Source organism: Culex quinquefasciatus, chromosome 1 (assembly GCF_015732765.1).
Source record: "Culex quinquefasciatus strain JHB chromosome 1, VPISU_Cqui_1.0_pri_paternal, whole genome shotgun sequence".
Taxonomy (NCBI): Eukaryota; Metazoa; Arthropoda; class Insecta; order Diptera; family Culicidae; genus Culex; species Culex quinquefasciatus.
The window spans coordinates 2,020,437-2,044,746 of record NC_051861.1 but is presented as its reverse complement, the minus strand read 5'-3'; the positions used below and the strand labels follow the sequence as shown (position 1 = coordinate 2,044,746).

The 24,310-nt window shown below is 40.3% G+C and overlaps 3 protein-coding genes across 3 annotated transcripts in view; 2 read left to right on the top strand and 1 right to left on the bottom strand.

The window, feature by feature from the left end:
* LOC6035169 (nucleolysin TIA-1) overlaps nt 1-24,310 on the top strand; it is a 251,215-nt gene that overhangs the window by 219,178 nt on the left and 7,727 nt on the right. The window contains 1 exon segment of the mRNA XM_038257767.1: nt 6,347-6,449. Within this exon segment, the coding sequence (XP_038113695.1) occupies nt 6,347-6,449 (103 nt within the window).
* LOC119767910 (elongation factor 1-alpha-like) lies at nt 12,971-13,586 on the bottom strand. Its single transcript, XM_038257835.1, has one exon. The coding sequence runs from the start codon at nt 13,575-13,577 to the stop codon at nt 13,239-13,241; it is 339 nt and encodes a 112-aa protein (XP_038113763.1). The 5' UTR covers nt 13,578-13,586; the 3' UTR covers nt 12,971-13,238.
* LOC119767907 lies at nt 15,860-16,937 on the top strand. Its single transcript, XM_038257827.1, has 2 exons — nt 15,860-16,070; nt 16,130-16,937. The coding sequence occupies exons 1-2, from the start codon at nt 15,923-15,925 to the stop codon at nt 16,402-16,404; spliced, it is 423 nt and encodes a 140-aa protein (XP_038113755.1). The 5' UTR covers nt 15,860-15,922; the 3' UTR covers nt 16,405-16,937.

Sequence of the window (24,310 nt, the reverse complement as noted above, 5' to 3'; positions counted from 1 at the left end):
GCTCTAATTTGCTGCTGCTGGGAAGCCTCTTGGAGAGGTAGTCCGTATTGTCGGTCCGAAAACATATTGAGGGTGCAGCGCGTGAGAATTCCCCTTAATTTCTGAAGACCCAGTCCCGGAACCCATCAGAAGAGGCCTCGCCTCGCCGGGCCAGAATCCAATTTTAAATGGTTCATGTTTCATTTTCTGATTCAATCATGTGTTGCGAAAGCGGGGCTTGGGTCCCATCGTAGTAGGCGGCCACGTGTGTGCACAATCACCGACGACCGACCGGACTGCTGCTGCTGCTGCTGCAGGTACACGGGAAAACGCAACGAGCAATGGTTGCTGCGATGCGTCGACGACGTAGGCTCGTCAACGGGTTCTGCTGCGTTCCCGGGGCTGCATTTGCATACGAGATTCATTATTGAAACTGTAAATAATTGAAAACGCGAAACACACCCGGAGAGAGAACCCGGCGACGGAACGACCGACCCGGCGGATGGATGGATGGCACCACTGTCGACGCATGTTTATAACGGCCGTCGGACGCGCAAAGCGTTCTAGAATATTCAAATGATAATTTCCGAGGCTGAATTGCGGAAATATCACGCGCGAACGGGAAAACCCCCGGCATTTGGCCGGCATTTGGCCAGGCGCCGACGAGGCTTCTTCGTTTGTCCGGCCTGCGGCGGAGATTCGCGCGGCGTCCCCGCAAAGTCCACCTGAGCCGTTTCAAAGGGTTGGCAGGGTTGCCAGTATGTTGGAATTTCAAGTATTCCCGTAGAAATGAGTCTTCTGTCAGCACTGTCGTAATTCATTTCCAGAAAAAAAACTAAAAGGGAATTCTTAACCACCGTAATCCAATTAAAACTGCCAGCACTGCTGGCCACAAGATTGCCCCGGTCCTCTGGTCGTCGTTCCAGCTCAATATTGAGCCCCGTGTTGCGACTAAGCTCCGGTCATGGCCTGCTACCTCGTCCGCGCTCGCTTTGAAGTGTGCGCGCCATTTTGAAATCGCAACTGTCACACATCGCAGTGCCGTGGTGGGTTGACCGTACAGCTTGACATCGGGGGTAAAATATTTATCCCGAAAGGTCGTAAAATGTCCGGTCGCGCTACCTTCCGCGTGACTTAAGGGAAGGTCACTTGTCACCTGCGAATTGGGAGGAGGGGGTTTAGCGACCCGGCGTAGCTGTCAAAAGCGTTTCGCCGGGTTGCCAATTTCACCGGACTTTTTTCACTGTGTGTCTTTTCGCGACCAGAAGTGCAATCCAATATTGTGCGGTGGTGCGTATGGTGTGTCCACGAAGGTTTTTATTGGTGGCCGGCGAGCGCCGCCGTTGTCGTTACCTGGCATTTAGAATGGCAAATGAGCCGTGTTCGGTTTGGATTGTCCATAAACTTTACATGAATTATTCCGGCGGGCTTTAAATTATTAATTTGCGCTGTCGTTTCTGGCGGTGGTGGTGCACAAATTGCGTATGCGTTCGGAATTAAGTTTCACACAATTGTGGGGGGTTTTGGGACGGGCATTGAGTCGAGGTGTTGGGAAGGGGGAAGTTTGTAACCAAAATCCCGGTCCAAATATGACCGTCTGGTTTATCTGGCCTGCTGTGTGACAAATTGGAACAAACTAATACAAGTCTGTTTGAATCAATATTGAAGTTAAAGGAGAACATTCATTGCCTCTGGTCCAAACTATTTACTTCACTTTAGATTCCAGATTCCATTTTTGAAAGCTCATTAGAAAATCTACAATCATAGCAAGCTGCCATCGCCATCTTGATCGTCATTCACAAAATAAAAAAAATCCAATAAAAAAATCACCTCAGGCGTAATTGAAAGGCAAATATTTGCCAACACTTAATGTTTCACCGAATAAACACACTTTAAAACTGCACCAAAACAGTTTCTCTTTCACAAAACCTCGACAAACTGCTTGCCGGCTGCCAACTCTGAAACGCTTTTCCCACTTTCCGAAACTATCTGTTCAGAAGAAAATTGGTGGCAACACCGAAGCAGCAGCAGCAGCAAAAAAAACGTACCGAAAATGGTTTCAAACAACCATCACTTATTCATGGTAGTGCACCCCCTTCCGTCCCCCCTTTCTTCTTTGAACCAGGAACCAATCTCTCAAGTGGAGTTGCAAATGTTTTCGCCTCGACCACTTGAAAGAGAAGATGGAGGGACTACAGACCCCCTTCGTCCCCGGCCAAGGATCATTTCACTTACAAACAGAATTTCAACACTTGCCAGTGAAAATATCTCAACCGAGCCGGGGCTCCTTCCGGTTGCTGTTGTGGCTGAGAAAGGGGGGGGGGTCAAGAAGGGCTTAAACTTCAACCAGTCAGAATAGACAGCACTTCCGGTATCTGTCAGAGGGGTGGCCCCCGCCGAAAAAAGGGACCACCACCCAAACCAGAAAAGACCAACTTTCAAAATAAGCTATATAATAAACAAACTTAACAGAAAACTTTTCATTTAACAATATCCGGCTTTTATTGAGTTTTTCTACATTTATCTTGCATTCCTGGGAGCTCTGTGCTGGCTTGTAATTCCCAACCCCGGCCATTGTCGTTCGTCGTCGTCGGATTGGCTTTCAATGGGGAGAAGAAAAAGAAGAAGTCGGAAAAAGGCACCGCCGCCGAAACTGATCGGTTGACTCTCCAACAAAAGAACGACTTTTCAATCCAAGTGAACCCTGAAACCGGATGCGATCGAAGCAGGCGACGACGAGGACGAGGAGAATTTTATTTGCTATCGATTCGCCATTCACAACAACAGCGCGCCAATTTCGTCGTGGCATGCTTGGATTGGAAAATTGAGGAGTTAAGGGGAAGCTGAGGGGAGTGGGGGACAGACCCTCGAGGGCTGTTTGCCGGGACGAATTGCATCAGCCGCAAAACAGGACAAAGAGTGCAACAATGGGCCATAAAGTGCAGTTTTCGACGTCAACGGATCGAGGACTTTAGGACTTTGATATGGTGATGGTGGAGCGCGTTTGGGGATGCTCGAAAATGTAGTGTTTGGCAAGGACGCCCGAGCTGAACACGAAACGTCCCGGAACAAAGAAACTTTCTCTGATGTACATCAGCGTGTTTTGTGTTCGTGACCATGCAAACGATAGCTGGTACTTGTGTCACACGTCGTGCAAACGAGCGCTTTACTTTACAAAGGGCCAAAGAAAATGACACCTCTGGAACGCTTTCAACTCTGCACACAAAAGCGACGGAAATGGGTTCTTGACCAGCAGATGGGAAATTCTTTCCAGAAAAGTAGATCTTTTTTTATATATCCTGAACTTTAAAGTACAAATTTTGAAGACAGAATTTTGAAGAAATATAATTGTTATTAAATCTATAGCTATGCTTGGGAAGGAAATTTTAAGTAGCTTGCCACACAAATTGAATGACCAAATATTTTATTAAGTTATCTGAGAAGACTTCGGAAACTTAACATTACATTCGTCCTCTGCGACCCCATTTTAGTCAATTTTGCGTGGTTACATTGAAAAATGTATTTTCTCAACATTTCATTACCGCCATTTTGGAAGCCATCTTTAATTTAAAATTTCCTAATCCTTATGATCATTTTTAAGGTCAAAAATTAAAATTTAAGCGATGACCTATACATTTTTGGGTACTAATATTTTCGTAATTGAAAGACGCAACTTTTGGTATCCAAAAAATCAGGACATTGCTTATATTTTGAAGTTATCGCAATTTTAATGAACAAAGTTGATTTTTTTCTCATTTCCTTCATTATCCCGTTTTTGAGTGCGTCGAAAACCCAGTTTTTATTTTTTTTAAAGATACCTCCAAATCCTGTTAATGAAACTGTACTTTTATTTGATATGTTATGTAAAATGGTTTAAGGAATCCAATAAAAACCGCATTCTAAGATTTTTTACAGATATAAAGCTAGATTTTTAAAACTTTAAAAAAATCTTAAAAAGCCTACCTCAACATCTTTCATTTGCATCTAGAGAGCTATGATTTTTTGAAAAATGTGGTTTTTGCGGAAACTGTCATTTTTTAGACCACCCTAACACAGCTTAGGTTATCCTAAGGGCCGAACAAAAAAATAATACGGGTCTAATTATTTTGGCCAAGGAATCCCAAGTCCAATTTTGAGCCTCATTTTTTCTAATCATGCTGTTTTCATGAGTAATTGCTTTATTGAATTTCATACTTGTACATAAAAATAATCATAAATATAGTGAACAAGAACAATTTATTCATTTTAAATATGACAAATATCATAAATTTAGATAATAGAGACTTCATTGAAATAAAGCTGGAATCAGTTTTTTTGTTTTCATCGTAAAGCAATTCAAAGAGTTGCTGTGAGAAAAACTAAAATAATGCCACAAAGCAGAACTAAATGATCATAATAGTAGCTTATGCAACAAGTTGCAAAAAGAGGATTTTTTCGGCACGAGTCGTACATTTATCCAACGAGGTTCACCGAGTTGGATAAATACAACGAGTGTTGAATAAATCAAGTTTTGCAACGAGTTCCATACAACATTTTTTGCAATTCCGAAAAACACCCATTGAGTGAAATTTTAAGTAAAATTTTCATGTATTTTGTCAATAAATCGTTTAAATCAAAAAAATATTGAAAAGTGTTACTTTTCGAAACAAGTGCTGAAAAGTTCAACTTTTCAGCACCCATTTCAGTGCTGAAATCTTAAATATCTTAAAATGTTCAACATTTACTGTGGATTGTTATGAATAAAAAAAAAGATTTAAAATTGCATTTTTAAAATTAATTAATTCCACGAATCCCACCTTATTGTTATTTATAAAGCAAAAAGTCAATAAAAGATCACTGTTATTTTGTTTTAATTTAATTTCCTTATAAAATAAAAAATATAATTAAATAAATTAAAAAGAATGGATTAATTACCAACTCATTTCCTGAGGTTTTAAAGGTACAATTAACCTTTTTTTTTTGCTTTTTTGGGGGTTTTTTTTAATATGATCATGCGATTTCAAAAACACCCAAAAGGCAAAAAACAATATTTTTTTCCAAATTGGTTGAAATAATTTTACCAGTGAAGTGTGTCACACAACCCAAAAATCGTAGTCATGGCCTGCTGCCCTTTCAACAGCTTGCACTGCTCCAAAATCTCACCCCAAAAGTATCATCCAATTCCAACGGATTTCGTCGCTTCAAAGAAACTCGAAAATCGAATCAGACGAAAATCTCATCCGGAAAAACACACAAGCCACAAGCCGCGCCCGATTGACCCTTCAAGACCAGACCCCGCCTGCCCTGCGGGCGAGCAAGACGAGCAAGAAACAACGCAACATCAATAATCTGCTTTATTATCTGGAAATCGCTTCCCTTCCCGAACGAGTCATCAAACAATCATCACGAACACCGCCATTGATAGCATTAAATCAAAAGAAGCTCCCCCCCCCCCTGTCGCCACCGCCACCGTCCTTCAATTTGATTCAATTTCCTGGAAAACCACCGACGACGATGATGACGACGACACCCTGAGAACGACAGGTCCGCAAACCACAGTTGAAGCGACGCTGAATGGCCGGGGTGTGAGACAGTGGCAGAGCTCTTCCAGGAAAAGAATTTGTCACAATATTGTCACTTTTTGCCGCTTCAATCTCTCGGTGTCCGGAGTCCCGGTTTGAGATGTGGGGTGGGGACACACGCAGCAGGAGATCTCTCAATAACACTCACTTCTCACACTTGTGCGATGAGACGAGGAGTTGGAGGAGGACGAACTGCTGACGAGATGAGCGATGCACTTTAATATTAAATGGTGTTCCGCTTCCGCAGAGAGGAAGTTTTGTCCTGCCACCACGACCAGTACGAAGAAATGCTCCCAGCCAGAGTCGAGTCTGTGTCAAGTGCCAGGTCATCAGCTTTTGTGATGCCATCGTGACACCCAGCCGGCAGGAACTCTCTGCTCATCTTTGGTCCCGGTGCACTTTTGTGATTTCTCTCCTCTTCGTCCCATGGTCGGTGTCCCATTAGGCAGTAAACTTACCGGAACGGCCAGTGGTTTTCAACCATGAGTACGATGTGTTGACTTTTTTCAGTGTAGCAAGGTTTTTTTTAGCAGCGCGCCTACAGAGCTATCTACGTGCGCATGTATTGCGTGTACGTACACGATGGATTTTTAGGTTAAAATTTGTGGTCGCCAGCAAAATCAAATGGTAAGCTAGTGTGCGTGAGATCTGGCTTAGATAACTCTACTGCGATTGGTGACTGAAACAAATGTTTTGGTTGAATTCATGACCGACGCTTGACGTTCACTGCCTCCAAAAACTGATCCTCATCCAGAGTTCATGAAATTTACCCTTCTTTTCCTTCTCTGTCTCTTTCTCTCTTCCAGGAAGCGGAAAATGCAATTGCTGCCATGAATGGACAATGGCTCGGATCGAGATCCATTAGGACAAACTGGGCCACCAGAAAACCCCCGGCGACCAAGGCTGAATGTAAGTGTCCCCGTTTAACCCTCCAGACACGAAACCCAATAGTTGCTCTCTGTCTCTATCCATCTATCTCTGTCTCTCTCTCACACAAACACACTCTTCCCGGTTCCCACTCCCGCCCAAAAATAAAGATCTTCTTTTCTGTTGACGTGTGTCGATGTTTTCTGTGACGAAAATTTGGCCCAGTGCTGCGGCGGTGTAATGAAGCTGCCCGTCAAAAGTAAACAAACCAAACTGGAAATCTATACCTACCCCCGCTCACCCTATAAAACTGAAAAAAAAAACAAAGCAAAACCAAACAAAACTGTTCAAACTGTTGAGTGTTGTCTCGTTCTGTCCCGCCACCACCCCCCACTACCTCTCTCCCTCACTCTGTGAACTGACTTTTAGTTTTGTGTGAGTGTGATGTTTTTGAATCGACCCCCCCCCCCCTCCCTTCTCTTTCGATAAACTGTTTGAATACCGCCCCCCTCACCACCACCCTCTTGCAAGCGCTATTGTTTCTGTTTGTTTACTTGTTGTGTCGGAATGTGTGTGCGTGTGTGTTGGATGAGTTTGAGTGAGTTTAGGTGATGGAGGAAGGGATTTGTTTTGTGCTTCCGGTTGAGCTGGCCTGGCGTGTGTGTGTGTGTGTGTGTGTGTGTGAGTTTGTGTTTGGACAGGTACATCATCACAAATTGATGGCCAAACAAAGCAGGCTAGATGGTTTAGCAGTGGGAATGGGTTTCGACCCATTTTGAAGCGTTTTAGGTCGTTTTTCAAATGGAATATTGGGAGCGATTTTCAAACAATAATTTAAAAATTATCTTTTTGGTATTCCTTCCTTACTTTTTTTGATTCATCTTCCATTCTCTCAATATAATTAGTTTTGATTTCGTAATCTTTTAAAAGTTTTTCTTTTCTTTCAAACATGGGAAGATTTTTGAAATTAAGTTTGAAATTGTTTTACATCCAACATTTTTTTTTTGAAAATAATAAGTTCAAGGCCCTGTAATATTTTTGTATTTTTTTCAAATCAGCCGATTTCGACCATTTTTATTTTTTGTATTTTTTTTTATTTGGCTCAAACTCTGTGGAAGCCTTCTCTATGACCAAATGAATTGTTTTGTGTCAATGGTTGTTCCATACCCATTCAATTTCGGCAGCTGAGCAATTCGTTGAGATTTAGGTCATTCGAATTTTTGGTATTTTTTAATCCGGCTGAAACTTTTTTGGTGCATTCGGTATGCCCAAAGAAGCAATTTTGCATCATTAGTTCGTTCGTATAATTTTCCATACAAATTTAGCAGCTGTCCATACAAAAATGATACGTCAAAATTCAAAAATCTGTATCTTTTGAAGGATTTGACGATTTTTTATCGATTTGGTGTTGTTGGCAAAGTTGTAGGTATGGATAGGGACTACAGTGAAAAAAAATGATACACGGTAAATTTTTTTTTTTGTGATTTTTAATTTCATTTTTTGTCGCTAAAACTTGATTTGCAAAAAAAAAACACTATTTTTATTTTTTTTTTATTTTCTGATATGTTTTATAGGACATCAAATGCCAACTTTTCAGAAATTTCTAGAAAGGTCAAAAAATCTTTGACCGAGTTATGATTTTTTGAATCAATACAGATTTTTTCAAAAAATCGAAATATTGGTTGCAAAAATTTGTTAACTTCATTTTTTGATGTAACATCAAATTTGCAATCAAAAAGTACCTTAGTGAAACTTTGATAAAGTGCACCGTTTTCAAGTTATAGCCATTTTTAGGTAACTTTTTTTTTTAAAAAAAAAGTAGCAGTTATTATTTTTTTTAAATTAGTACCCATGTTTGCCCATTCTTGAAAAAATATATTTTTGAATAGCTGAGAAAATTCGCTATATTTTGCTTTTTTGAACATTGTTGATACGACCCTTAGTTGCTGAGATATTGCCATGCAAAGGTTTAAAATCAGGAAAATTGATGTTATCTAAGTCTCACCCAAAAAACCCACCATTTTCTAATGTCGATATCTCAGCAGTCCGATTTTCAATGTTAAATTATGAAACATTCGTGAAATTTTCCGATCATTTCGAAAACAATATTTTCAAAATTTTCAAATCAAGACTTATATTTCAAAAGGGTGTAATGAAAAATGTTATGATTTTTTGAAAAAAGTAGTTTTTGGGAAAAAATCGAAATTTCATACATATTTTTTTTCCTATTTTTTATGTAAAATTGAATTTGCAATCAAAAAGTGCTCTACAGATTTTGGATTAAAGTGCCCCGTTTTCAAGATTTATCCACCGAAAATTTAATTTAGCTTAGCTTAGCTTAGCTTGGTTGACCGTACTCTAGCCGAGCAAAAAGCTCGCAAAAGCTAGGTTGGCGCCGATAAGGAAAATAAATGCGTCAGGAATGTGCCGAATGACACATTACCATTCATTTTTCCTTTTGGTCGACTCCTCACGATCAACGGGGGAAGTGGGGGAGGGATTTGATGATTGGATACCCTATAGAGATGCCTAAGAACTTAGACGACCTCCAAGATATCCGGATTTGGAAGGGGAAAGGGATTGATGGGATACTTCACCGACGAATGAAGTAGTGCGTAGATCATTCAACAAATACAAATATGAAAGAATAAATAAATAAAAATGATAAAATGGAAAGATCTCACCATGTACCAAATATCCAGATTATTCTTCATTTCTATCGCATCGAAAACTCCAAGCTTCAGTCTTGAGAAAACTGTTTTCTGCTGAACTTCCGGAAACATGCCAAAAACAGCAGGATCGCTAGCGCCTTGGGCTGGAGATTCTTGAATAAAACGGGACGCGTGACCTCAGGATCAATACTCCCGGCGTCCAAGACTGCTGTTTTCACTTGTCTGCAACTTTGCCTTCGTACACTTCCATTGCAATCGTTATAACTGGTCACTTCCGGAAGTTATTCTTCGAAATTAATTAAATTTTCGGTTAATTCAAAGTAAAATATTGAAATAAAAAATTACAACGTCAGAAAAATCGCGTCCGACCGTGCGCATGGCTTACTTCGATCTCTTATCCACCGAAAATTTAATTTAATTTTAGCCAAATATTTGGAGTTTTTCGATTTTGAAAAATAGTGATAATTCGCCCTTTTTGTATTTTAAATCAAATTAATTTGAAATAATTAAAAGATGATTGCTGATGAAATTTTCATCACTTTCTGTTTTGAAATTCCATCTTTTTTAACACAAAAGTTGTCTTGCCATGTTATCCGAGATAAAGCGTCTCCGTAGATTCATTCTACAAAAGTATATTAGGATGACAACAAACAACATGATTTGCTTAATTCTCTAGGCAAAATGTTGGGACAAATCGGTTAAGATTTACGAACTGCTGAAGAATGTCCTTTTTAACGTCCTTTCTAAATCGCTAATAACTTTTCACGGCCAACTTGGATCGCTTTGCACTCTTCGACAAAATTGTAAAGCGTTTATTTTTTTTATTAAAAACTCACTCTTTGAAAAAAAATAAACTCTATTAATACTTTCCGGAAAAAAATACGGTTTTTCAAAAATTTCCTTGAAAACATTAACTCTACCCCTAAACCTATCCAATTAGGAACATATTTGCTGGCGACAGCTGCTGTTTTTAATTTTTTATTATAGATTTTTTTTTAAATATCAACAATCATTAGGGCAAATCAAATAGATGCAACACAAATTTCATTCGATTCATGAATTTGTCTTAACCAGTCTCTCCTTTGACAAAGCGTATTGATATGCGCTATTTGAAAAGTTATCGCCGAAACGTCTGTCGTTTAAAAGTTAGTTTTAAGTTGTCTCGTACATATTCGAAAAGCCCTGCTGAATATCGGTCAAACCGATGAATTCCCCAACCAAGTCACCCCGATTTGATCTTCCCCACGGTTTCGCGGAAAGGCCAACAGCTCACCAAGAGGCCTCCTCCACAGCACATATTTCGCAACCCGCGTTGCGTGTTGTGAATAATAAACATAATATCATCAACTTTTCTGTGAAAACACAATAACTTGCTTCACGTCTTGTCTTGTGTGGACTCCGGGAAATTTCTTCCCTCCCTGAATGTCAACCAATAAGTAAGGGGGATATGGGTAGCTTTGGGCGTCGCGACGCCCCCTCCCACCTTCCCCCTTTTTGTCCACGGAAGAGGAGCAACTTTTACGACGGGGAAGAAGGCACGCAAATCCCAAAGATCCTGCCATCAAGCGAAAATATTAATTTTACTGGTTGTGATTTATTAGTTACATAAAACAATAATCACGGCATGATTTATTACCAATTTGATTTGAATATCGGGACGAAGAAGGGGGGAGGGAGAGGGGTTTCCGCCTTGGGCTCAAATTTTGGGGGTGATTAGACACTCGACGCGCAAAAACGGGAGCAGCGAATGGATGGACTGTCTTCAAAACGAGACTTGCCTAATTAAATTTTAATTATCGGAATTTTGCTCACGTCCGCGTCAGTTGAGCGTGACGACGTTGAAGGGGAGGAAGGGGGTGACGAATAGGTCCCCTGGGGGAGGGAAAGGACAAAGCTTCGGAGAAAATGAGCGTGTTAGCAGTAAATATAAATTAATCAAAATTTTGTCTTTGTGTCATCGTTTTTTGATGGCGAGTGCTGGCAAGAGGGGTGAAAAACTAGTTCGTTTTGTTAATGTGACTAAAATTAGGTAAGATTTTAAGCTGAGTCACGCATTAAAGGCTCGTCTTTTGATAATTTTGATTGATTATAGCTTAAAAGATATCGTGAATTTTTGAGTTCAACAAGACAAATGAGAGGATTTTGCTCTCACGTTGAGAGCATGTCAAAATCACACAAAATCGAGAGCATTTCACTCTTTGAAATCTTTTTAAAATGATGACAGTTTTTCAATTTCCCCCTAATCAGAGTCCCCGCAAAACTTGTAAATCCCTCAATCAAATCGCTGCACCAAACTGCAGCATGTGGCGTAGATCCCGCAGCGCAGATCCTAAGCCGCGCTGGGAAAAACAAATCACAGAACCTTGGGAAAAGAAAAGAAAGGAAAAAATGTGTAAAAACTTGCGCGCGCCAACAGCGAGGAACTTGCTCGGAAAGTAAAGCTGGGAGGGAAAAGGAGGAAACTTGCCATAAATTGTGAAAACAACTGAAACTAGTTTTAATTTCCCACAGCGGCGTTGGTTGGTTGGTTGGTGGGGGCAAAAAAAGTGGGCCGTCGAGGATTAACCACAGGGAGAAGCGGAGAGAGGAACAAGGAAATCATAATGTTAACAAAGCACTGCGAATTTTTTTTTAAAAGAAAAACGAAAGAAAATGGGTAAACAGAGACTTCTTGGTTGGTTGGGTGAAAAAGGGGAAGGGAATGTGAGTCTCACGGCACCACACTACATTAATAAAAGAATAGAAGACAAGCTTTTCCTCTGTGCAAAAGTTCAAGAAACGCAACACAAGGAAGAAGACTGAAAAGAAGTCGTTTGAGCAAAAAAAAAAAGAAACCCATCTTGCATTGTACAATTCCTGTGTGTGTGTTTCGTTTAGAGCAAGGGGTAGGACAGAGAGTTATATTGAGAAAGTCTGAATAATTTTGAGTAACATTGAGCCACTCAAAGTTTTTCAATACTCCCAAACGACGTAACGAATTTTGACACTGACATTTAGCACCAGAGACGACTGACAGACACAAAAACCAAGCCTGATCAGAAACAACGTGGAGCGTAAAAAAATTCGGCATTTCACACACGAAATATTTTGTTTTGCGCTGAGCAGCTGCAGGACGTCTCCGGATCGTCATCTGGAGGAGGATGATCTAAATGTGTGTAGGGCGCTAGTGGATTAGTATAAAATCAAGTTCCCCGTACTGTCCCGCGACTACTGGCAGCCGTTTTCGATCTTCACTTGTGATACGTACCACAAGCTTGTAAAACCCACAAATCAAATTGCTGTAGTCCGAGTCGAAAGATCGTGCCATTAGGTTTTACACCGTGACGTAATTTGACAGCTGGTGTGCACTGTTTACATGGTCTTCGTCGATTGTCGACGAATTTCCCCGAACAAAATCGACGAGCGCATCGAACTGTGCTAAGTCCATGTAAACAGTGCACTCCATTCTAACCTCCAAATCGAGTCGGCGTAAAACCTAATTATGTGCAATGGTTGCAAAGGCCTGCCTTTACGAGATGAATCGCCACGCGATCTGACGATGTTCGCGTGTTGAAGCATTTTAAGGGTCTTAAAAGCACGCCTGTTTCCTCTCTGTTCCGCTTCCTCATCCTGGACGACAACATCCGGATGGAGGCCCACGCCGTCGCCTGCGTGACAATAATCGCTCTTCGAACCGGCATCACCGAGACGATCGCCCAAACTATGAAAATCCATACGGCCAGAAAGTTTATTCAGCGGAACGGTTCGTGGGCGATTCGGAACATGGTTTCAAATCAGTGTGACACGTTCCTAAGTCACGGCGCCAAGAACCTGCTCAACCAGGCCATCGGCCGCCAAAGGTATCGAAACCGACCGCATTAAAAAAAACCAAGCAAAAATAAACACTTTTATTTATTAGTTTTGATTGACTCCTTTGAAAATAGCTGAATTCAAGTACCCGCAGGAAATAAACGGAAGTCGTCTTCTGGTTCACTCAAGAGAACTGTCCTCGCGGTCGCTAGTATCGAATGTTGATTGGTGGCCTTTGCGGCTACCACGCAAAGAGGATTGGGTGGGACCCGGAAGACGATAGCGGCATCACCAGACTCGATAGACTTTGGATGATCCTTGGTGGACTTGCGGTGTGGCAAGCCAGCACTGGGATGTATACGTTGGAGATTTAACCGGGGTGGTTCAGCACGATGACCTGGGCGGTAAGTTCTTTGAGTCGGCGACGTACCACAACGCACTCCTCGACAGACACGTTCTTGACGTTGTTTCCGGACACGGCCTCCGGCATGGCTTTTTGGTGCATTTCGACGGACTTGACCGGGGCGAATACGATGGCGATATCGAGCTTGTTCACATCGGTTTCCGTTCCCTTGCCACCGATTTTGTTGACGTCCTTTAGGTGCAGATGCATGGGCTTGTCGGTGGGGCGGGTCGGCGTCAGGATGCCATCCATAGTCACAAACAGGCACTTGCCGTCAGCTTTGCCCTCTTGCGCTCGATGGCCCATCCCTTGAACTAGTAAATCTTGCTAGACGGTTCCCACATGTTGTTCTCCATGCCATCCGGAGATGGGCATGATAGCGACGGCGGCCGGGTTGTTGCCGATCTTCTTGATATAGGACGACACTTCCATCTTGATTTTCTCGAAAGGGGCCTCGTACGATTCCATCTTGTTGACATCGACGATCAGCTGTTTGACACCGGGGGGTGAAGACGAGCAGGGCATTCTCTTGGGCCTTGAATTCACCGGTACAGGCGGAATAGATTGTTCCGGGTTTCGTTGAATGATGACTATGGAAACTTTAGCAGCATCGTGGCGTTAAAATATTTCTAACTAAACTGTAAACACGCTTTTCTGTCAAGCTCTGTCAAACACAGGTTTATTCACAAATTCCGCAACTCGGTGAAAAAAAAATCATGGGGAAGATTGAGTAACTCTGAGTAACTTTGAGCCACAATGAGTAATTTTGTGAAATTGAGTCACTCAGTTACTCTGTGTCTTACCCCTTGGTTTAGTGAGTTGAGTTTTTTTTCCCCTTCTTCACTCAGTGGGGTTCACCAGCGGCGTTAGTTTTTCTTCATTTTCTAGGCGCACGCGGTGAAGAAACAAAAAAGTTTGATGAGAAAAGTTGTACAAGCTCGGGGAAGCGCGCGAGCACAAGTTCACATGTGTATGAGTGTGCTGAGCCACCATCTTTGGAAGGGATTGTGTCTGTTTGCATTTTCACAGCAGGGAAAGCTTGGCTAACAGTTTCCATTTGTGGCTTATACTTCTTTAACTGGGAGTTTGAAATAAGTTTTAAATCTGTCGGTAATGGATTTAGTGCAACAAGGACATTGTTTGTTTGGTTTATTCCGTTGAAGGTAGTCCAAATCACCTGGATCAAGGCTCTACGATCGCCAGAATCCAGTCCATGTGGTGGGACACACTGATGTACACGGAGGGAAGAACGCCGCAGATTTTGGACGAAAACGACGCAATCCCGAACTGCACGAAGCGCATTCCGTTGTGCTGAACTAGGTTTCCCAGCGGTCCTCCGGTGTCCCTCGAGCAGGTGGCCGTTCCCTTACCGCCAGCGCACAGCAACGCGTCATTGTCAGTGAATCCGACCACTTCCAGTTCGCTTGGTAGGTGGAACAGCTCGCCGCTGGAACGGTTGCCTTTTTCAGAACCAAGGTCGCGGTTTCAGCTCTTGTGCTGCCCCAGCCGGCGATGATGTAGCTCGACAGCTTTAGTTGTCTTAAGGTGAAATTCGTCGATATCAAAAAAATGGCCGAAAAGGCGGCCGTCATTTGCCCTTAATTTTCATCAATGATTTGTGTTGCTACCTTAGACAATCCCGTTGATCGTCACTCGTTACCAGAAAAATTGACATTGTTCCAATATTACTGCACCTACCTTTTGCAAATTTAATCTCCAGCATAATAGTGACACTATTTATAATTTTCACTAACTTTTGAAGGGCTTTTTGGCTTAATTTTCCCGAAAACTACTTATAGAGCACAGATCACAAAATTCTGGCATTGATGTTTTCTTCTTCATCGTTTTTAGCACTCTTCTTCGCACATAATTACCACTTCTATTCATCACTCGATTTCGTCACGGTTATTCCACGGCTGATCCACACATTGCATAAGACGTCAATTATTCATGAAATCTTCACATTGATTATAGTTTTGGCTCGAAAAAAATCAATTTTCTTCTCTAAACTGGCCAATTTTGATTGCTATCGAACTTGTCCAACTAAAACTGTCTTGGTATTCAAAAGTGTACAGACACAACACACATCATGGTGTGAGTATTGATAATTTCATCATCCACTTTTGAAAAGGTCGTAACTGCTTAAGCATAAAACACACTTTTTTGGTTAAATATTTGAAGTTTTAAGTGGTTAAGACTAATTAAATAATAATTGAGTAATTTTAGTATATTAACTAATTTTACAAATGTTGTTTTAAAGACAATTGATTGATTTTACAGCAAAAAACATTTTCTAAAGAGTTTGTTATGACCTTTTGGAATATTACATCGAATGCAGTGTTGAAGCCGGTGACACTGCTTAGCAAGTTGATAGATTAAATAAGGTGTGACAGTTTCTGTTTTGCAAAAAAAGAAAAAAACTTTTATTTTTTATTGACACATGGTTTGGAGTTGTTTTTTTATGTTGGAAACAAATAATCTAAATTTATTTGTTGAGAAAATGGTAAATTATATTTTTTCTTTCAAATTATCAGGCAAAATTCCAATTCCGCATTTACTTTGTTACGAAGAAATAAATCTGCCATACCTTCGCATATCAAAAACCTTGCCTGGTAGTTTGACGTTTAGATTCTTCCATTCAATTCTTGAAAATGCCTCGTGTAAACAAGCAACGTCGAGCTGCTATTTTGCGTGAAAGCAAGAAAAAAATCGCGAAACAAATCGAATCGTTACCGGATCCATTAGCGTGGACCATTACTAACCCCTGGAATGCAAGAAAGGAACATATCAACATGTCAGGTAGGTTGAAATCATAATCGACGCGATTTGTTTTTACGATACTTTTTATTCCTCCACAGCCTGTCTGCGACAATCCGGCGATTCTAATCCGTCACAAATGACCAACGAAAATGAGGAGCACACGATTGACCAGTTGCGACACTCTCCAGCTTTGTGTTTTTCGCCTCCGGATATCCAAGAACCGGGTTTGAACGTCAGAGGCTCAGTGTCCGAATCGAGCACCGTGGATGAGGGCTTCCCGACGGATTGCCAATTTATCTTGCGGAAATCCAGATGCCGGAATGTACCACGAACAACAACAGCAACTTCTTTGCAGCATCTTCAACCTATCTGACGGAAATTTTCATACCGGATTTGAGCATCGCTGGATTAGCTTCCAGCCCAAGGCCCCAAGCGGGAACGCCTACTTCGTCCCTTCAACCCAAGTGATTAATCTGCATCAAACGGTGCCTCCGGCTTCACGAGTCGGAAATGGATCGTCTGGCCAGCAGTCGGCGGAGGACGATTCATCGCAGAATGTCAAAGGTGCAGCTTCCGGCTTAAGTTCCGAATGCGGTATTTCTATCTTCTCCCGACTTGGACAACCAATTTTTGAAGTATTCGAAAATGAAACGCTGTGCGCCCCATTTGGATCTTCAGGTCTGCGTTCCGCGGACGACTATCTATCGCAGAACGTCGCAGATGCAGCTTCCGGCCAGAGGTCCGAGAGTGGTGACTCCGAGTTTGAGTTTCCAGCCGATGATCAATGGGACGCGGAAGTAAACGGCAAGTTATTTTATTTTCAATTTCAAGCTCTAAAAGGCACAAAACGAATCAAGTTGATTTTGATTTCTGATTGCGAATTTTTTTTTTCGATATTTGTTCAAAATTTCAATTAGTACAAATTTTAACCTCTAATGTACATGCAACACTAACCTATGAAAATAGCAAGATAGCATTTCACGCTGAAATTCTGAAAAACGCACTTATTAAATCATTCTATGCCACGGTTTAACACCGAAAAAAACACTGCTAGATGAATTAATCTTTTGTAAAATGTTTACATTTTTCATCAAACAAAACAAACACATTTGTGTTTCATCTGTGTTTGTAAACATTGCCAGGATAGTGATGGTGTGTGAAATGATCTTACCAACACAAAGGCAATGTAAATGATTAATGATTTCAATGATGATTATGAAGAAGAAGATTAAGAAGAAGAAGCACAAATATATTTTGATCCGATTTCACCTTAAGGCGTCCGTAACCGGAAGACAGATCGGTTGAATGTGGTCTGAAATTGAGATGTTCAAGCTCTCATGAAATTTTAATTGTGATTACAAAGTTCTGGAATTACCTTCAAAGACCACATCTCTATTCAATCGTAGCAACCCGATGTCGTACATTGCAGTTGTGGTTCTACTTTTGAAGGTTATGTGCTGTTCACACTTTTCAATGTCGTAATCACGGACAGGAGGCGTACAAAAGGTAGCGTCGTTAGGGCTGCAATCCTTGTACTGGTCTCGCACGTGGTCCCCCAGCCTGACTTGAACACTGAAAACATAGAAATTTAGCATTTGAAGAACCCAGCTGGCGAAACTTACGGTTTATTGGGGTATTTGCACAGTGCAATCGTCAGGACGTAACGCTTGCTAATGAGCGATCCCGTGGCACGAAAAACGTCATCGTTGTAAAGCAAAATGGCCATCCAGGGAAACTCGTAGAGGTTTGCATTTTGACCTCCCACTATCCTGTTCACAGTATAAATACCGCACTGCTTTGGCAGTAGATTGATTGCCGTAGGTGTAGAATCATCATCATCATCTTCAGAACCCCTACCAACTCGATCCTCGTCCTGCTCCAGCAAGTAGCCCAACTCCGTAACATTCTTTATCCACGATAGAAGCCCACTCAAATCGGTGAATCCGGCATAGCCTGTGGTTTGACAGAGCTGGCTTCCTTTCCGTTGCTCCGTAAACGAAACGATCCCACCCACGTACCAAACGTCGCTTCTCTGGAAGAACAATCCACCTCCGCTGTCACCGTTGCAGACCGTCGTTCCGTTGGTGAACCCTGCACAGAAAACGCTGCTATCCAAAACCTGTCCAAACACAGCCCGATTGCTTTCGATGCAGATTCTCGTATCAATGACCGGCATTTGCGACTCCTTCAGCACAAGCGAAAGCTCGTCATGCTCAGTGACACCCCACCCGACGACGGTTCCCACCTTATCGGACAGGTCCACGACCTGATTCACGCAAGCCGGTTGGATGTAGCTGGTCAGGCGGACCTCCGTCATCAACTCCAGCAGCGCGACGTCATTCTTCTTCCCCGAGCCATCGTTCCCAACGCAGTGGATCTTACGCACGTCATTTTGCTGCATGATCCGCGGGTTCATAACGTCCAAGCTGTGCATTCCCAGCCAGATCATCAAACTACGCCTCCCGAGCACGTTCCCATTCGAACCCACAACGCAGTGCTTGGCCGTCAGGACAAAGTTCCGGCTGATCAGTGTGCCTCCGCAGACGTACTTGTTTGTTCTACGATCCTCCCGGTAGTAGATGGCCGCGTGCCAGGGCCATTTTCCCGGCGAACTCTCGTGCCCGTTCACAATCACCTCGGTGGTTCTAACCTTCCGGATGCCACACTCGAACGGTTCGGCGGAATCGACGAGAATCGCGCAGACTATGGCACAGACCCGCAGAAATGACATCGCTCGGCTTGACTGCTTTCTTTGAACTGAGCCCAGCCGTTATCAACTCAGAACTGGATGTTACAGCTGCATGAGAAATTCTCATATTTTTAGAACTCGAATTTCCAAGAATAAATTCATTTGATAAGACATACTTGCAGTAGAATTTGTTTCCATACGCCAAACACAAGAAAAGATATAACCAAGTGTTATCTTTTCTTGTGGTAAGTTTTAGTCAAATTTGACAACAATAAATATAATATTTGCAAAAAGGGTGATCAAAACAAGCTAGATTTCAGTATGAAACGCTTTTTAATAACAAAACGTGAAATCTTCAACTTGAGTTAATGGTCTTAGGATGCCATGAGATTAGGCTAGATGGGACGTGAACCAAAGTTGTTGTTTTTTTTTTGCACGTTCGAAGGCATGACTGGTTAGACCAGTGGGCCAAGTAGGCCCGGTACCCCCGTTGAGAATTGCTAAGTTAGACAATCAAATCCACTTTCACACCTCTCCGAGGTTCAAACCGAAGACCTTTGCATTGCAAGTGTCCAAGTGTCGACCAGTGCACAGTGGTCCAGATCGCAAAATTAAGTGGAAAATGGATTTTCAAAAAGAAAGTTATTGCGAATAAAAAGGAGGTTGGTTTGGTGACAAAATAAGGGTGGTTCACGATTAGGGTGATTTTGTGAGTTTAACTTTTCAGGATAATTAGGAAATTTGGATGTCTCCTAGAAAGTTGTTGGACTTACCAAGCAACTTTGTCAAAGACATCAAAGTTTCGTTTCGCAAACTACGCCGTTTTTCAAATTGTAACGAATAGATATTCGACACTAGCATGCAGCAAAAGGCAAAACACTAGCCAAAAATGAGACAAACTACAAGTCACGAGGTTTGTTATTTTATTTTATATTGATTTAAATCATTTATCTTTAATATTTTCGATACAAATTTGGATTTTTTTGTCCTCTGATTTTTTGATGCAAAGAATAGATTTTTTATAAAAAATGGATTAAAAAAGGAACTCCTACTTGTTTTTTAGGAATTTCTTATTTTTTAAAGAATGGGAAAAACCCAAAAATGTTCCAACCATCAAACAGAGTTATTTTTAAAGAATGGATAAACTCACAAATTTATAACGACAATCATGCTTAGATTGTTTTTATTCGGCCGATCCAAATATTTTTCAAAGGGTAAAAATTTAAAAAAAAAAATAATAATTCAAACTACAAGCCAGAATTTAAACATTTCAATGAAAAAAAAACATTGTGAAATGCATTATACACCCGTACAGTTGATATACAATCATTTTTTTCAAAAAAAAAATGTAAGATTTGACGAAAAAAAATTGCTACAATAAATCTTTTTTTTTTGTTTTGTACATCGAAAATTCAATAAAATTCAAAAGATTTTCAATCATCCCAAACATGCTTAAAAATGATCAAATTGATTTCAGTTGATTGCACCTCAATTTTAATTGAAAATTTGAACTTTTTTGAACTTTTTTGGCAAAACTCACAAAAAAATTACAACAAGCCAGATTAGTTTTTGTTTAAGAATGGAAAAAATCACTAAAAATTTTATAAGTACAATTTTTTGTAAGAAACTGCTCTTATTTTTAAAAAATGGAAAAACTCTTAAAAATATTATTGATCCTTGCACTGTAACTTGGATTTAGCCCGCACTTTTCTCTCGCACTTTTGACAACAAAATTTCCAAAAACTAGGCAACCAGAAGTTGTTTATTTTCATTTTCAGTCGCAGTTTCCACCAAACTGGACATTCACACTTTAAAATTACGATTGACAGGTGAGCAACGTCGGCTCGCTTTGATAATTTTTTGAGAAAATTAAAATTTCCCAAGCCAGTTTGACAAGTCGCAATAGTGCGATCGATAGCAATAATTTAGTGCGAATTCCAAGTTAGTGAGAATTGCACAATATAACTGGCAAAAATATTGTTTGTTTTGGAATGGAAAAAATCACAAAAAATAGAAATGCGACTTCTTTAAAGAACCTAGCATATTTGAAAGAATGAAAAAACTTCCGTAACATGGGGTGAATCGAGACTTCAGTCTGAATAGGGACAGCAGTTTTTAGAGCACTTAAAGCTTTAAAATTTTGAAATGGATGTACACATTTTGTTGGTCTGAGTCTGTTCTTGCCAAAACCAACCAGAAAAATCAAAATATTGTGCTCCCACATGGTTAAAACTGCTGTCCCAATTCGCCCCATGTGTCCCGATTGACTCCAGTTTACGGTAACCAAATTTTTACGACAGTCAAGAAAAGGTAATTTAGTTTCTTTTTCGAGAATAGAAAAACTCGCAAAAATATTTTTGGAGTCATTCAAAAGAACTTCTGTTTGCATGATTGAAAGAATGGAAAAACTCACACAAATATTACAACTATCAAGAAAAACACTTACAAAAAAATGTTTGCGGGAATTGAAAAACAAAAAAAAGCGTTTGAAATTATGGTAATAAATTGGGAAAATTGCTCATTATTAAAATGGAAAAATGCGCAGAAAAAAAGCGGGATTGTTTGAGAAAAAATAAATTTACAAAAACATTTTAGAGATAAATGTTTGACCTTCACAAAACGAAAAACATTTCCATCGTGTTCAATGATTTTTGTACCAACATTTGAGGAACTATTTATGTTGATGTATTTATCATTGAATCATCAAAATGAAGATCTTCATAAAACAACAAGATTGAATGAATTAAATCATTTTCTATTAATAAAAAATACTAAGATGCGGTTTCAAACATGATTTAAATAGATAATTTTTTAAGGAATAATTTTTTAAATTTTTAATTCATAAAAACTGTATTTTTTTCTGCCATAAAAATAATATTTTCAAAGTAAAGCATTAATATGATTTCTCCAATTCAATTTGAGGCAACGCAAGCCTCCAAAACTGTAAAACACCCAAAAACAGGGTCAATAATGCTGTGTTCCATAAAGTTCATTACGACCAAAGTAACATTGTTAAAATTTTAATGCCCAAAGCACACATTGCTTGCTCTCGACCTCCTCGAACTCCCGTTCCAATTTCAAATAATTGCTCTCTATTGCCACCCAGCAACCAGCTCAACCAGCCTTCCGTCCTTGTGTGTGTGTGTGTGTTTTGTGAGTGGGATTTACAACCCCGTGTGTGTGTGACGATCCATTGTGCTCCAAGTGATCTCCAAGCTCCACAAAAAAAAACCGAGTGAAAAAAGGACTTTTATTCCATGTGTCTCCATCAACAAAATCAACAACAACTACCAACTATCGTTTTCCTCCCCTCCCCTTTGACCCCCCAAAAAAAAGCCCTTCAAAGTAAAGACGATCACATTTGTGTGTGTGTGTGTGTGTGTGTTTGTTTGTGTGCACTTCATGCAAAATTCAGAACTACACATAAATCTTGTTGATGTAACTCTCTTTCTCTGTCCACTTTCGACCCCTCGAGGGGAACCCCCACCCCAAACAGAAAAAAAAACAGAGTGTCGTCCTTCCGTTTCGCTTCCATGTCTGTTTGTCTCTGTCAATCTATCTTCGTGAGAAATGTGTACGTGTGTGTATGTGTGTACGTTTGTGGACGACAGCTATTCATCGGGGTAACATTTTCGGAATCCCTTCCATGTCTTTTTTTTTTTTTCTTCTACGGGCCATGTTTCCCAACTTGACACTCCGTTGGCAATGGCGGAGAGATGCGGGGGAAATTTATTAGAAAAAATCAAGTGTTCCCCAGTTTCGAGTTTGATGCAATCGTTTTATGCCCCCTTTTCTGTTAGTCTGTGGTGAATACGTTAAAACACTGACTTGTTTTGCTTAACCATCGCCCCTCTCTTCTCTATCTTTATATGTGTGTGTACGTTGTGACTTTGTGTTTGTCCCTGAAATGTGTCTAAATACAATTTTTCCCCAAACAAAAAAAAAACAACAATTAAATAAATAAAAATAAGAGGGAGAATACTAAAACTAATTCTGACATTGTTTATGTTACCCACGCCTTTTTGCAGTAGAGCTTAACTGCTTCAGTTGAATCCACCACACACATTCAAACAATTTCAAAACGAAACAAACAAAAAATCAATCAAAAACCTAGAAAAACAAAAATCCGTAGACCTCTTTACCTGCGCGCGGCCAGAATAATGCTTTATGTAAGTTTAACGGTGCATGTTACCGCTCACTCACTCACTATCTCTCTCTCTCTCTATCTCTTTATCTTTGTCTGTCTTTTTCTTTCATTTTAAATCAATCTCTTACCTCAAATTAATTACAATTCCTACAAAGTTTTTCCTTCCAATTTATTTTAATTCCAACCTACCTCTCATTCGCTACTACTTTGTATTGCTTTCCACTTTTTTTTCCTTTCTCAAATTGCTCAATTGCCCCGTTGAATTTTTCTTTTTTTCGTTTTTTCCCTTCTCTACTTTATTTAATCATCCTATTAAGGCATAATTTCCTAACCAATTCGACGACGACGACGACGACGCCGGCTGAAATCGCGTAAAAAATGAATAAAACAATAACTACCTGATTGTGGTGATTCGCGCACGGGGGGGATTTGTTGTACATATAGATTAACCGTAATTGATGTTACTATCTCTCTCCCCCTTTCTCTCTCTTTGTCTCTTTCTGTGTTTGTCTGTGTGTATGTCTGTTTGTGTGCGTGTGCCTTTTTCTATCGATGTGGTTCAAGTACGTGTGACTGGTAGAGAATGCCTCCCTCATTCCTTTGGCTTGATGAAACTTTGTAAGATAATTGATCAGCATGTTGTTTCGTGAAAATTAAAAAATAATAATGACTTAATAAATTGATGGATGCGCCATATGTCCAGACTGAAGTATGAAACATCATGCGTCTCCATTGAAATTCCAACTAAGTACCAACAACTGAGATAAACTCATTTCTAGAAATTATGTGTACATTTCACTCTTGTTATTTTTTTTATTTTGTATTAAAGTTCAAACTTTATTATCCGAAACCCTGACAAAAAACAAATATTTGAGGTCCAATAAACAAAATTACACCCAAAAAGCAAAATTTGGAAAATTTGTTGACCCTTTTCTAAAAAAAAAACTCCAGAAAAAATAGTTGTTCAGGATTTCCTCTAAAGCTTTAACGTGAAGACTTGCATCATTGCCATGATTTTTCCTTCAAAGATATAAATTTTGCGTCCCTATCAACTTTATGACGAAATTCCTTCTACAAGATGTTTAGAATAGTGCCCTATACAGGCTGATACTTTTTGGTAACGATTATCCCATTCCTTGTAAAGTTATGGAAATTGTCATTAACACTGGAACGCCCAACGCATGTCCAACTTACACGGACGCCCAAGCCTCCCAAAAAAGTTGGAACGGTAACTTCAACTCGCTGGTTCTCGGGCATAACTCAACCAATCAAGGTGATTCTTTTTTCCAGTTATTTGTGAGAATGTCTAGATGATCTTAGAACTTTGAAGAACCTAATTTGATCAAATCTGTAGTTTCTGCGACCGAAAACATCGTTCCACCTTTTTTCAAAACGACTGCCTCCGCGGAATTTTTGGCGAATTTTTTTTTACACGCGAAAAAA

Excerpts from the sequence above, each read along its gene's own strand:
- LOC119767910 (XM_038257835.1), bottom strand. The coding sequence starts at position 13,577 with ATGGGCCATCGAGCGCAAGAGGGCAAAGCTGACGGCAAGTGCCTGTTT.
- LOC119767907 (XM_038257827.1), top strand. The coding sequence starts at position 15,923 with ATGCCTCGTGTAAACAAGCAACGTCGAGCTGCTATTTTGCGTGAAAGC. Across the intron at positions 16,071-16,129 it reads GGAACATATCAACATGTCAG|CCTGTCTGCGACAATCCGGC; the intron begins GTAGGTTGAAAT and ends ATTCCTCCACAG.